Here is a 15,912-nt window from a genome sequence, read left to right as displayed (position 1 = left end):
ATGCTCTCTTTAGCACTTTAGAGTTGAAACTGTTCAGAGCAACATAAGTTGGATATACAAATGTTTTGGGGTTGGGGCTGAGGAGAGAATTTGAAAAACTTACTTATTATAAGAATTACTAAGTATTTTCTGTAAGATTTATTACTGTATAAAACACAGGTAAGACCTGCAGACCATTATAGAATGCTGCATGTAAGTACTCTAGAATGAAGGAATCCTTTATTTGAATGACCATTTAATTTAGCGCTTGTGTTTAATCATCGACTGCTATGTGTGTTCTTCCTTAAAGTCTGTGTTGGACACAAGTTCCTTCCCTGTTATATGTTCATTTGCTTTCCCTTTTGTTTGGTATCTGTTTTCTTACTGATTTATTTTCAGAATCAACTTTTGGAGATTATTTCCTGAAATATTTTATGCATTTATGTACACACACACACACACACACATACATTATTTCCCCATGTTTTACATTAGCCCCTCTTGCTTCTGATAGAAAGCTTGTTAAAGTAGATCATCAGATAATATCCTGTTTCTTTTGGTGACCCTTTGTTAAAGTCTTCAGAGGTAAATAAAATATACCATCTGGCTCAGGAAAGAATTGAAAAAGAATTAGAGAATAAACAAATGTATAGCACTTGTTTAGTGAGATCTTTAGAGAGGCAGTTTTCCCTTTCTCAGAAAGCTTTTAATCTGAATTTTATGGAACTCTTGCTCTTTATTAAATTTAAATCTTTCTCTGTTAAGAAAATTCATTTGCTTGCTCTGGTCTTTTATCCTACAGCTTAGGATAAAAGGTATTTATTTGTTTCAAAGTCCATTCATCAGTCCTATACTGGCTAGGTCTGAAGACGAATGGCCACAGTAACACAAAGAAAACTACTAGTGTACTAATGTCTTAAAAATCTATTTTTCTGACAGTTAAAATAATTAGGTAGGTTAGAAGAACTTTATAGACTGTATAGATGTATTTCTGTAATCTGACAAATGTTATGTATCAGAATTTCTGGTTTCTTGTTATAATTTATTTTTTTCTGGATCATCACACTAGACATCTTGAAAACTATTTTTAATATTTTGGCTCCAACCATTACAGGGTTATAAACATTGGGTCTCTACTTTAGAAAAGGAAATAGAATGATCATTTATGAATATTTTAAATATTTGGGCCACAAACATGGCTGTATTTCTTGTGCTCTAAAGCAGTCTGTTACTGACAGACTTGCCTTCTAATGACAGTATTCTGTGTAGGAATCATGAAGAGTTATTAAATATTAAGGACTTCAGCCCTGGCTGGTGTAGCTCAATGGATTGAGCATGGGCCTGCTAACCAAAGGATCACGGTTCGATTCCCAGTCAGGGCACATGCCTGGGTTGCAGGCCAGTTCTCAGCAGGGGACTCACAAGAGGCAACCATACATTGATATTTCTCTCCCTCTCTCCTTCCCTTCTCCTCTAAAGATAAATAAATTATATATATATAATTTGTGTGTGTATATATAATGTATATATGTATATATATAATGTATATATATATTATGTATATATATATGTACATACACACACACATACATATGACTTCAAAGAATTTTATAATTTGTTCTTATTCCAGGAAGATTTTATTGTGGCTTATAACAATATATCAATCATAAATGGAATTTAAAAATTAAAATAAAAGAGAAACTAGGGTGGAGGAAGATAGAACCAGTAATTATAGGATGGTCCACGAATTTGGCTCCAAGCATTCTATGCAGCTAATTTTTGGAAAATAAAATATAATTAGTTTTATTTTACAATTATCTGAAAGGAGATAAAAATTTTGCCAAGGACAGTTTTATAATATTAGATGTACTGCCTTGTAGCTATATTATAACCTTTATGTTAAGGTGCCTTAAAATTTGTAAACCTAAATTGAGTCTCTGATATGCCTGAAAAAAATTTTTAAGTTATTTTTTAGAGATTTGCATGTAAGATATTTTTTCACTGACTACTTAGTATTAAATACAGAATGTTTCTTATATCTATATGAATTACTGCTAGGAAGCTAATGCTTTTCCTACTAGAAAATTACTTTTTACCTTTATAAATAAAGATCGGCAAGTATAATAAATAAAACACTGTGAGACGACAACTTTTTAAATCTGATGCCTTCTAAAATAGAATTGAGAAACCCTTTTCTGAGGCTTCCAGAGCTCCTGCAGAATAATCCAGTTTTAAAATCTTCTACATCTTATAATGTACATTAAACTAGTAGGTCATTCTTGTTTAATCTCTAGAAGTTCACAGAAACTGCAAACCAATATTCATTGTTTACCCTGTCCTGCTACCTCAGTCACTCATTTTTATTCGTACACTCATAACAATGCATGTTATTTCAGAATATTTAGAAAGATCATTGATCATCATCATCATGGTTCTTTATTTTTTTTTAAATCCTGTCTGTACCTGACCAACAGTGTAGAGAGAATTAATGTGATCTGCCAGGTGTGCTTTGTGGAATTATATCTCTCCCACAAAAACTGGATTTGCAGAATTCGGGAAGGGGACAACATTTCTTTATGACGTCAACTATGCCCTGTTACCATTGTACATTTGGTTATTTTGTTTTCAAAGCACTGTTTTTCATGCGTGTGTTTGTTTTCTGTTTAGCCTCATCGTGGCCGTAGCATGTTAGTTTGTGTTCCCCATCTTTCTGCTGTTCCCTCTCTGTCCCGCATCTCTCCCAGTGCTCCTTCTACCCCACCGCCAGTGCTGTCTGCACCTCCTTCTCCTTCCCTCCTTCGGACTGCCCCTAAGGAAACTTTTGCCGAAAAGTTTTGTAAAGCATTGGAGTGTCCTGCCTATGCACTCTGCCTTTCAGCGCAAGCACCGATGCTCCAGCCTGCCTTCCCTCTTTGTCAGTACTGTGTGTAACCATAAACTTCCTGACAAATGAAAACTTATTACCAATGAATACATCCAGGCATAAAGAATTTTCATAAAAATTTTCGTAATTTCATAAAAATTGAATAAAGAACAGAACTAAACTCAGTAATATGTTATGCTTTAGGTTACCAGTTCTTGCTGTAGGACTTTTTTGTTATAAGGCTTTAAGGGGGAAAAAAAGCAAGGGGGTAATGAGAGAGAATGCTTATAATACCCTTGACACATATTGGTGTGTGTGCAATAAAATTTAGCTTTTTTAGTGTTCTCCTATCCCCCGTTGACATGTGTATAATTTTGTATTTTCATCTCCTAGTAAAGAACTTGTATTATTTAATTTTAAACTCAATGTTGGCTTAATCAAAGGCAAATTTTCTCTTTACCAGACATTAACCAAGCATGCTTTCTCTTCACTTTCTTCTAAAGAGATACTAATGAAGCTGGATGAATCTATTTTTCCCATAGTCAGTGAAGAATAATTGAAGAGTGAAAGTTGGTTTTAATTTGTTAGCTGTTTAAAACGATGTGGCAGCAAACTACAAGGCCAACATAATGTTCCTTCATGAAAGTTTTTTATTTAGATTGATGAAGATAGAATCTTGACTCTAATGAATATATTAAACACATATGTAGTTTACATATAATTTTCTGTGGCCCCATTAATGTCTATAAAAGGTCTGCCTTTTAAAGTTTTAAACACTGGGACCTTGCTGTTACCTTTCCAGATAGAGAATTTAGTTGAAACTCTGATCTAGCAACCCCCAAATCTTCAGAGTTTTACCTAGGAGAATGATTAACAGTATAGTGTTTTATGGCTGTAGGATACTAATAGAAACGCTCTTTTAGATGTTATGAAGAAGTACCTATTGAGCTATTTTGCTAACTTAATAGGGGTCTTCCCTATTGAAAAAATGAAACTGATCTCAAAAGAGTCCATGAAAATGAATTATTACAGTGTACACTGTTTGCATGTGGTAAAGTAGGATTCTAAGTTTAGAGTCAAATATTGAACTGCTTCTGCAACCCCCTAAAGTGCTGTTATATCAAGGTAGCTGTTATTTATATTATCCTTTTTGTCTCATTTGAACACCAAACTTTTCAACTCTTAACTAGTACCAGAAAAATGGACATTCAGTAATATGGGCTCTGTCACATTTTATGTAGTAAAATTAACTGCATCAAGCTCAGGGTAGATCAAAGAAAGACATTACTGTCACTAGTCAGATTGCATATTTTTTACTATCCACCAAAATTCTCCTCTGATTTCCACTTAGAAGACATAAAATTATTTAATAAGAAAATGGCACTGAAGTTCCTAACAGGAGAGGATAATAATACAGAATATAGGTAGACTTTGTGCAGCATCTTAAATTGAAGCATATTTCTTATATTATTAAAATTGTTGGCTTTATTGTCTTCCCTTAACTCTTATTCTTTCTTAAAGTCTTTTTCCATTGATGTAATTTATATTAAGTCTTAAAAGTAAGCGTATTAATTGTGGGTAAAATAGAATAATCACTTAGAAAGTTAAATTCTTCCACTGCCTTTGAGAAAGGAAAGTTGTGGAAAAGCAGTGTTTATCTGAATCAGAGTCCCACAGAATATAATTTGATGGACCCTGGATGTATTTAATGGATTTTTACTATGCACATAATTTCTACAAGTATTATTATTTCTTTATTAACTATAAATTTGGTGTAACCACTTCATAGGATTACACAGAGCTACCCAGTTGTGCATGTCAGATGTAATTTCACATATGAATGTATGAATTACTTGTCTTATTCATGTTGATACAGCCTCAGTCCATGGTGCATCCGTGTGGGGGGACCCCAACATACCCAGAATCACAGATATTTTTCCCAACTATTCATGAACGTCCAGTTTCTTTTTCACCACCTCCCACCTGTTCACCGAAGGTGGCCATTTCTCAGCGGCGTAAGAGCACCTCCTTCCTGGAAGCCCAAACTCACCACTTCCAACCCCTGCTGAGGACTGTTGGCCAAAATCTTCCACCTGGTGGCAGCCCAACTAACTGGACACCAGAGGCCGTAGTTATGCTGGGTACTACAACCAGTAGAATTACTGGAGAGCCATGTGAGATACAGGTCAAGTCTATGTTTGAAACACCTCAAGTTTACAGTGACTATAGACCTGGACTAGTACTTCCAGAAGAAGCTCACTATCTTATTCCTCAGGAAGCATTGTGTGTAGCTGGGGTACAGTACCAGGCCCAGGTGGCAGAACAGTATGAGGGTATTCCATATAACTCACCAGTACTGTCAAGTCCTATGAAACAGATACCTGAACAGAAGCCGGTACAAGGGGGTCCTACCTCAAGTTCTGTCTTTGAATTTCCATCTGGACAGGCTTTCTTGGTAGGACACCTTCAGAATTTAAGATTAGATTCTGGATTGAGTCCAGGATCTCCCCTCTCTAGTATTTCTGCACCTATCAGTACAGATGCTACATGTTTGAAATTTCACCCTGTCTTTGTTCCTCATTCTGCACCTGCTGTCTTAACTCATAACAATGAGAGCAGAAGCAATCGTGTATTTGAATTTCATGTTCACACTCCAAGCTCCTCTTCAGGAGAAGGAGGGGGAATTTTGCCTCAGCGTATTTACCGAAATCGACAGGTTGCAGTGGACTTGAATCTGGAAGAACCACCTCCTCCATCAGTTGGATTACATGGCCGCCTGCATCCTGTGACTGAAGAACAGCATAATTATCGTTCCCCAGAATTGACCGTGTCTGTGGTAGAGCCTATCGGACAGAACTGGCCAATAGGAAGCCCAGAGTATTCCAGTGATTCCTCACAAATTACTTCTTCAGACCCCAGTGATTTTCAGTCACCTCCCCCTACAGGGGGAGCAGCTGCACCTTTTGGCTCTGACGTCTCATTACCCTTTATCCATCTGCCTCAGACATTGTTACAAGAATCCCCACTTTTCTTCTGTTTCCCCCAAGGAACCACATCTCAGCAGGTTTTATCTGCCTCATTTTCTTCAGGAGGATCTGCTCTCCATCCACAGGTTATAGGAAAAGTTCCACTATTTCAAACTACCCTACTATGCACCATTACATTTAAGTTTTCTATCCCTCCTTTCCATTTATGAGGAATATTATTTAATTTTATTAATAGAGTTTCTCTGTTTGGGAGTATTATAAACTAATTGTATTTAAGACCAAAATAAGAGGGAGAAGCTGTGTAATTTACTTATAAATACAAACCCTTGGAAAAGAGAACACAAAAACTAGAATTTTAGTCAGTTGTCAAAATCAGTTACTTCTATACATATGTAGAATATTTAAAAACAGTACTGAAAATGCAAATGTCTACAATGTAAGGCTGACTTAGCATAATTGTTTACAAATAGTAATGTGAAATATTTCTTTCTCCCTAGACATAAACATGGCAGTTTGAAAAAATAGGATACCTTTTTTTAAAATTAGTATTAATGATGCACAGAATTTTCATTAGTGTGGAAGGATTTTAAAAGACAGAAAAGAAACATCTTAGGAATTTGTCTTAACAAAATGAAGATGCTTTTTTAAAGAGACGTCAATTGAATGAGTCACTATATGTCCAAATAAAATGTTGATCCATAAAACTAATTCTAATTTTTAGCAACTAAGTTAGAATCTAGTGTGGGTGGTTGGGGTTTTTAAGTTTGTTTTAAGAATTTGTGATAATATGTGCAAGCTAAGGAATATTAGATATCTCAGGTCCTAGAGTTGACAGCAACAAATTTAAATTTTGTTATCTAAGTTTATGAACTTATGTATTCTTGCAAGTAAAGACCAAGTAATGGATATAATAGAATTCAAGAAATGGAGTCAGTATTAACTGTTCCATGTATTTTTTATACATTTTGTCAAATGTATTGAGTCTTATAAAATCTGTAGGAGACCATGATTATATATTTAAGACATTGTTTGGATCTTCTATACATTCCACTTTTTAATAAAGTACTATATGTTCTTCATACTTTCTTCCTATGTGGGCATAAACTATCAGTTACTTAGAATAGTACCAAGGAGCAAAAAAATCCAGAAACTTGAAAATGATACTGCATGGGCATGCAGTATACTCATGTCATTACACTGGATGTCAGCCCATACTGTAAACCTTAATGTATTGCCAGCCATTCTTTAAACTTTCCAAAATAAAATTTCAAATATCAGGTAGTTAATTTACAGACATATTACAGAAGAATGAACACTTCTAGTGGTTAAGATGCAGTGAAATGTCATGTCATATCCATGTAATCTTCAAAGAAACCTCTCTTAACTGAAATGGAACAGCAAAGGTTGGCCTTTTTCTTTTTTTAACTTACCATCTAGGTAAAGTCCTGCGTTCACTTTTCACGTTAGTCATTTTAACTTAAGACTTTTGTAGGTCAGGTTTTCTTGTGCAAAACCATTGATGTTTTAGTTTGGATAATTTATTTTGGGTAGTGTTCTGCATATTGTAGGGTGTTTAACAGCATCCTGGCCTCTTTCTACTAGATGCCAGTAACAGTCACACCCTCCAGTTACAACAGACTCAAATGTCTCCAGATGTTGCCAAATGTTTCCCGAGGTGAGGGCAAAATTGCCCCTGGTTGACAACTTACTCTAGGCAGTTAATGATGATAATGATGTTTTACATAATTTTAATAAAAGTCAAATGGCACTACAAGATAGCAAAAGGAAACAAATTAGCATTATCAAATAATGCTAATTATTTAATTTTTTCTTTAATTGTTCACATAGAGATTTTTTTTCCTACATTGATAGTTTTATTACTTTTCCTCCTGATCATTGTCAACAATTTTATTATGGATCTTACATTTGTGCTAAAATTATGGCCTGAGCAGAAGTGGTAGATTAGGTTTTAACTATCAACAGTTTTGCATGGGGTAAGAAAATGTTCTTCTCTAACCTTTTCTTATAAAAGATACCCCCAGTAGTCTCTTCCATATATACTTTATCAAGCTAATGTTTCATCTTACTCAGCAAATTCTTAGGATCTTAATATTTATTGCAAAAGCCTAAAACTCTCTATACTTACTTTAGGGTTTATCTAATTTGTTGTGTTTACTTCTTTCCTTCAGGTGCAGGGGCAGAGCCAGGGTCAGCCATCCTCAAGCAGCGTAACAGGGGTTTCATCTTCCCAAACCATACAACATTCTCAGCAGGTGAGAACAACTCATTGCTGTGTTTTATGGATTAGCTGTAGCCAATACATTGTTTTACATCTCTCTTGAATTAGATTTCTGATGTAAATAGCTTGCTGAGTTTTTGAAAGGAAGATCAAGAGGCATAACATGCATTGTGTTCAGTAACATTTTAGACAGTCTCTTGTTTAATGTATTTTTTTAACACTTTACTAGATTAGACACAGATTAAAATTTAAAAGAATCATTGTTACTGATACAATTTACCTGCCTTAAACAGGAAATTCTATACATAGCTTAATAATACAAAGAATATCAGTTTTGTTTCTCCTTACATTTATGACTTGTTCTTTTATGAGCATTTTGTCATTGCTTTCATTGTACTGGACTCTAATGACACCTCATTCTTTTCAAATTATTTCTAATTTGTGGGATGGAATATCAGACTTTATACTAAAAAGCACTGAATGAAAGCCCAAGAACAACTACTTCAGAAACTTAAAAATTTGTTTTTAAACTTGTGATTAGGAGAGTTTGTTCCCAAAGGTTCAGGGAACTCAAGAATTTAGTACAATGCTGATGTGCTTAACAGTGGCACTGGTAATTCTAAAATTAACTGTTTATAGTTCATTGCCGATATTAGTTAATTATTTGCATGGAAATAATGCTTTTGGGCACAATGGAATATTTATTAACTTTAAAGTGTACAATTACTACATGTGTCATAAAAACTTCACAGTGAGCTATTTCATTGGCAGTTCCCTAGGAAGTGTTTTTGAATCACCAAGTTATAAATTAGCTTCTGTTTCTATTAATTAAAAAAATTAATAACAAATCTTTTAACTCTTATTACAAACTGCCTGCTTTTGGTCCAGCATGTGATCCTGTAGTCATAAGACACTTACTAATTTAAGATCAGATGTTCCTTGTGAAATATGAGTTTGGTTATACATACATTTAACCTTGTGATCAACATCTCCATCTTATAGAATTTAAGGGCTGGGAATTATATGCTTTGTCTTGTTCCTGTCCTTTTTTCCAGGCATGTATTCGAATGTATATATATATATATATATATATTTATAGTTAAGTTGAGTAGTCACATTTTTTTTTAATTTTTACCCCAGGATATGTTTTTATTAATTATTTTTAAAGAGAATGGAAGGAGGAGAGAAAGAAACATCTGTTGATTGCTTGCAGCACACAACCTGACTGAGGATTGAACCCACTATGTAGGTATGTGCCCTGACCAGTGATGGAACCCACCACCTTTTGGTGTATGGGACAGTGCTCCAACCAACTGAGCCACCCAACCAGGGCAAGTAGTCGTATTTTTGTCAACTTTAAATTCTAGTTTAATTTAATTAACAACTCCCAATAAGACTACAAACTAAGTCCTGGCTAGGTAGCTCAGTCAGTTAGAGCACTGTTCTTACAAACCAGGGTTGAGGGTTTAATTCCCTAGTCAGGGCACATATAAGAATCAACCAATAAATGCACAAATAAGTAGAACAACAAATCGGTGTCCTCCCCCCGCCTCCCCGCCACACCACTTTCTCTGCTTAAAAATCAGTAAATACAAAAATAAAAATAAATCAAATTAAAAGATGTATAAAGCTGGTTGAGGACAGAGCACTGTCAATGGATACCATTCTCTAAATTTGTGTGTCTTTGGACACAGAGTAAACACCAATAAACTGAGCAAATCAAAGTATGTATTCTTTTTTTTCTGTTTCAAGGTAATTTGTTATACAGAGTCCGCCATAAGTAAGGCTTGCTTGAGTGGGGTTGGTGTGTACATGAATGTCTTGCACTAGATGGACAGCAATTTGAACATTTCAACTAAAATGTCATATGGTGTGCTTGAGTGTGATATTATTATGTCACAGAACTACATGCTTATGATTTTGTAATAAAAAAGGGGCATTGTTTGTGACAGACCTTGTATATCTTATTATATTTCAGCACACATACATACATACTTAGTGCCAAATAAAGAAGACAATAAAACAATGTCATTGAGTTCAGTGGTGAGAAAAGTATGTAGGAATAATGGAGGATAATTTTATAAATGTCAGATTATTAGGTAGTTGACTCTTCTGGGAAAAATATGACTAAATGTCTATCTAACAGTACAACCAAACTTAATTTTCAGGGGAGGAGACAAAAAAACTAATTTTCGTGATTTTTTAGATAACTTTTATTTTGTGACCTATTTTAATTACTTTTATTTTTTAAAAGATTTTACTTATCCATTTTTAGAGAGAGGGGAAGAGAAGGAGAGAAACATCAATGTGTGGTTACCTCTCACGTGGCCTCCACTGGGGACCTGGCCCACAACCTAGGAGTGTCCCCTGACTGTGAATTGAACCTGCGATCCTTTGGTTCCTAGTCCAAACTCAATCCACTGAGCTACACCAGCCAGGGCTGTGACCTGTTTTAAGTAGAACATGATATTTAAAGAGTCACAAAATTGAGCCACATATACTTTTTCTAGGGTCATATAGCCTATAAGTGGATAGAACTAAAAATTATAAGGCAGAATTCAAGATTTCTAGAATAGTGTTCTTTCTTCTCTGTTAAACTTCTTTAGGGACTTAAGATTCTGCAAGTACCCAAGAAGCTACATTTATTTATTTTAGTATGAGGCTTCCATAAATAAAAAAGAAAGATTGTAAACCTCATGTACTATATGGATAGAGCTTATTTTTAGATGTAATTTTTGTTTTACAGTGGCCAGGTCCCAATCCCTTAGGAAACTATGTCTAGTTTTATTAGAGTGAGTCAAGAAATGTACTTTGACTGAAATTTACTTTGTTTCACGGGTTATTGAAATACAATGAATTATGGGATTGCTTTTTCATGTTTTTGTTTATTGAGTCCCTTCTAGTGTTATACTGCATCTCAGTGAGGTGCCAAAAAGAGTTTTTCTTCCTGCTAGAAAACTTTGTTTCCACAGAAAGCTCATGAGCTACACTACTTAATCATTTCGTCTATAGGTCATATGTAGAGTCTTTAGGTATTTCTTATTTTCTGTTCAATTTGAAGTTCATGAATATTTTTTTAACCTAGTACCCATGGCCAACAGATAGTACACAGTCGGGATAGGCTCGTTTGAACTGGTTTCATGAGCAAAGCTGGTGCCAAGGTACTGTGCTAAACAGTACCTTGTTGGCTGATGTATTGATTATCAGCCATTGTGACTGTATACCAGAAATAATCACCATATACTGCTGGCCTACCCAAAGGAGCCACTTCTCCCTAGATGCTCTAAGGTACAATTGGCATGCAAGGCTCTCAATTATTTTAAGCAAAGAGTGAGGGTTTATGTGTGTAAAACTATTCATCTTTGTTCTCACACACACATACACATGCAACATGCATCCCCACTCAGCTAATTAAGCAGGTTTTTTCCTAATTGAGTTCATGCTTTGAAGAGCCAGAGGATCGGCCCTGAGGCCCAAGATGGACCAAATATGTCAACTCCTATAAAACAAGTGAGGATAATGGCCAACATCATATACAGTGTGCAAAACATTAACCTGTATTTTTATTTAATCCTTATTGAACCCTGTAAGTGTAGGTACTATCGTTGTACAGATGGGAAAGCTGAAATGACATCTGAAGAAGCTGAGTGATTTACCCAAGCTTATACAGCTTATAAGAGGTAGACACAGAATTTAATCCAAGTAGTCCAACTCCACAACTCACCATTTAACTGCTACCCAGTTATGGCATGAAAGGGAAGACATTACCTCAGTTTCCAGCAGGAAGGGGGATATCAGGAAAGCTTTGTGAGAAAGATACCATTTGAACTAGACTCTGATTATGAATTAGTCTCAGATATAAAAATAGAGATTATTCTCAGCCAAAAGAAAAAGAAAAGGAATGAGCCAATTGTGTCCAAATCTTGATGTAAGCATCGTTCTACATTCATGGAGTTTGGTGTTGGTGAGAGACAGAGAGAAAGAGAGAGAGAGAATCATATGCCCAAATAAATATAAGTTGGGGTTTCTTCTCAAATTTATCCTTTTCTCTTAGTAAAGAAGGGAATCACCATACATTAAAGCTTTGATCATGCTTTCATATCACAGGTCTCTCGGTGTCCTTTATTTTGAACAATAACCAAAAACTATTAATAAAACCAGTGAGAATAAATGTAAGGAAGGACCTTAAAAATAATGTATGTGGTTGGAAATGTTTACAGACAACATCTGATAGAATTGGTTTTGAAATAAAAGTCAGGAAACTAAACATAGATTTGGTTCTTAGGAGAAGGGCTATTCCAGGTCAAACTTGCACTATTCGAGGTTTATATGTCATTGTAAACAACTTATTTACTTTAAGGAATTAATACAAAGATAACATGCATATAAATCTATATGACAAATACCCCCAAAAAACAACTCTCCCTGCAAATTTTACTTCAAGACACAGGAAAGTGTTATGTTAGGCTCCAGAACACTGTAGTATATTGCTCCACTAAAGATAAAGACACTGATATATTACATGTGAAGAGTTTTAATGGTGGAGAGGAAAGTGGTATTTCTAAATTACTATATTTATATAATACACAATCTTACTTATGTATATAAATTAATGCTTTAGATAATTTTAGGTATTTTCATGTAAATTCCTTAAAGCTTAATTATAGTCAAGTTGACCAAAAAGGTTTTCCAGGTTTTTTTTGTTCTTTTCAGTGAGAAACTGGGGAAATTTTCTTACATTCAGAGTTTTGTTGTAGTTGTTACACATATGCTATATCTTAGTTGCTGAAAATAAATTTTAAATAATTCAGCAGTAATTTGTTCCCCCCCCTTTTTTTTAAGTTAAAATAAGACTGTAATTGTCCTGGTTGGTGTGGCTAAGTGGATTGAGTTCTGGTCTGCAAAATGAAAGGTCTCTGGTTTGATTCCCTGTCAGGGCACATGCCTGGGTTGCTGGCCAGGTCCCCAGTTGGGGGCGTGAGAGAGGCAACTGATTGATGTATCTCTCGCACATCAGTGTTTCTCTCCCTCTTTTTCTCCCTTCCTTCCCATCTCTCTAAGAGTAAATAAACAAAATCTTTTTTAAGAAATAAGACTACATTGTGAGAAATAATTAAGAATAAAATGAACATGACCACTGGTGATTTTATTTTGCTAAAAAAATAACCAAAATATTCATCATTAGGACATTGATACCATTGATAAGTGAAATGAAAATGTCTTAGAGAACAGTATTTATAAAATGGGCATGTTTTTGTTTTAACAAACAAAATACCTAAAATGTGCTTGTGTGTAAATGACCATTTATACATACAAATTAATTTTGTAGAGGTATTGCACCAAACTACTAATAGTGGTTGCCACTGAAAAATGAGCTTGGGGTATTTTTACTTTAACTTTATAATCTGCTGTATTGGTTAAAATATTTATTACAAACAGGTATTTTTTGTATTAATATTTTTGTTAATTATAGGTATTAGAAAGTCTTGAGAGCCACGTCTAAAGGTCAGATTTTTGTTACGTAAAAGGGAGTCATTAATTTATTACAAATTTTAGGATTTGGGTACAATTATTTATCATCATTAAGTTTAGGTATGTTACACCAGAGTGCCCAGCACATGGTTTGATTCCCAAGTGTCGTTCTCTTTGTCCTGCTTTGATTTGAATGACAGTATCCTAATTTTCAAAGAAGGGCATGTCATTTTGGCATTAAAATGAATGATCTCTAAGGTACTGCAGCTAGTAAATGATAAAACAAAAATTCCAAATACAATGGTTTGTTTTCTCACTTATTTTAGAGTTATAATCAGAGCTATTTTTCAAGCAGATTAATTATACAGTTTGTAAAATAAATTAGTGAAAAAAGATTGAAGGAGGCCATTGGATTAATTTTTTAAAATATTTTATTTATTTATCTTTAGAGGGGAAGGGAAGGAGAGAGGAAGAGAAATATCAATGTATGGTTGCCTTTTGTGCGTCCCCTGCTGGGAACTAGCCCCTGCCGGGAACTGGCCCACAACCCAGGCATGTGCCCTGACTGGGAATTGAACCTCGATCGTCTGGTTCACAGGCCCGTGCTCAATCCACTGAGCTACACCAGCCAGGGCGCCATTGGATTAATTTTAATAGAGAACCAAAGTGAGAATTGATACCAAGAAACAGGAAAAATGAGTGAGAGGACAGAGGACCTATTTGGGTATGATATCTGAAGAACTTTATAAATGACCTGCTCTTGGGGCAGGAGGGAATGTTGGGTGAAGGACCAGTGGTGACTAATGTTTCGAAACATTGGTTCTTGGTGGAACCATCATAAGTAAAGAACACCAGAGGAAAAGAGAAATATAAAGGGGAGTTGATGAACTTGAGTATGTGTATGTCTTAATTACTAAAATTATTACTATTTACAGATACTGAAGGACTTAGGCAGACATACTTTGTCAAAAACGGGCTCTTAATGACTTGAGATAAAACTGAATGATTATATTTTCTTCTCAGCAGCAGGGGATACAGCAGACAGCCCCTCCTCAGCAGACAGTGCAGTATTCTCTTCCACAGACATCAGCCTCTAGCGAGGCTACCACTGTACAGCCAGCGAGTCAGCCTCAAGCCCCACAGGTCTTGCCTCAAGTATCAGCTGGAAAACAGGTAAATACTTACTTTCTAAAAGTATGTTAAAAGGGAACTCCACATAATCTGTCACTTCTTACAGATAGGCTTCTACCTTCTTTAATGGTGAAATATTGAAGTTGGTTATTTTTTTCTGCAAAAAATGAAGTGAAAAATTGCTCCTTTTGTGCATATGCATTACTTAATGTAAATGGATACATACTGAGAGCAGTGGCAATCTAAAAAAGTATGCAATCTGAAAACCTAACTTTTAGGTTTATTAGTCTAAAATTAGTTTAACAAGAATTCGAACTGATGGATAAGTAACTGTGCTTTGGTAGCTGAACCTATGGCATTATTGAGAATTGTGTCAGCTATATCTAGTATCCAGATCTGTAGCTATACTATTTTTTCATGCAGATTTATGCATTGTTTTGTCCCTCATTGCCTCTGCTGACAGTAAGTCATAAAAACTCCTTATATGGAATGGGTTTTTTTCTAAGATGTCTTCCAATCACTTGAAAAATGCCCTATTAGATAAAGGTGTGCTCTTCTGAGTGCCTTTTTTTTTTCAGCTTTAACGCTGGGTCTTGTTGTGCTTCTATTTTGGCACAGTGTGTTGTTTCTGTCATACTGTTATTGCTCTGAGATACTACCAATTGTAAAATGTACCATTATATTATGTATCACTGAGTAATGACACACCATTAATTGTAAGATATATATCAGGTTCACAAATGTTAAAATGACAAGGTGGTGGAAAGGGATGATTGCATCCTAGAATCAGTGAAATATGGTAATTATACCTACTTTTATAGGCCTGTGTTATAGGCAATATGGATAAAATCTAATTCCATCGGGAAGAAAGAAATTTATTTGAATTTTGGTAACTATTATAATAGTAGTCATAGATTTAGTGACAGCATACATGCCAATCAATTATGATCTGGGAAATATATTTCGACAAAAAATATTTAAAAATATGTCCTGTGAAAGGGCCCACTTGTTGTTGAACAATGAAGCATTAGCAAACTTTTCTACAAATATTTGGAACAGTCTGTTAGCCTGTTTGTATCCTGCTATCCTTTCTCTATTTTTATGTGGCATATTAACTTACACTAATGTATTCAGGGTTTCATTTTTTAAATTTTCATTCTTTTTGGCTAATACATAAATCTTGCTTGGTTGCCTTGCTTTAAAAAAAAAAAAAAATCTGTCTGTTTTGTTGTTCTTTACCT

The 15,912-nt window shown here is 34.9% G+C and overlaps 1 protein-coding gene across 17 annotated transcripts in view; it reads left to right on the top strand.

Moving 5' to 3' along the window:
• Positions 1–15,912, top strand: part of WNK1 (WNK lysine deficient protein kinase 1) — a 148,974-nt gene that overhangs the window by 100,018 nt on the left and 33,044 nt on the right. For 13 of the 17 annotated variants that reach the window (XM_037064803.1, XM_037064800.1, XM_037064797.1 and 10 more), the window contains 2 exons: positions 8,019–8,102; positions 14,564–14,713. In XM_037064803.1, coding sequence (XP_036920698.1) covers positions 8,019–8,102; positions 14,564–14,713 — 234 coding nt within the window. Of the gene's footprint in view, positions 1–4,718; positions 5,955–8,018; positions 8,103–14,563; positions 14,714–15,912 lie in introns of all 17 variants that reach the window. The other 4 variants (XM_037064798.1, XM_037064809.1, XM_037064815.1 and 1 more) reach the window with 2 other exon arrangements.

Source organism: Sturnira hondurensis, unplaced genomic scaffold, assembly GCF_014824575.4.
Source record: "Sturnira hondurensis isolate 20B ecotype Veracruz unplaced genomic scaffold, ASM1482457v3 Scaffold0015509, whole genome shotgun sequence".
Classification (NCBI taxonomy): domain Eukaryota; kingdom Metazoa; phylum Chordata; class Mammalia; order Chiroptera; family Phyllostomidae; genus Sturnira; species Sturnira hondurensis.
Note: the sequence above shows the minus strand (reverse complement) of the source record. Positions and strands in the feature narration are given on the sequence as shown.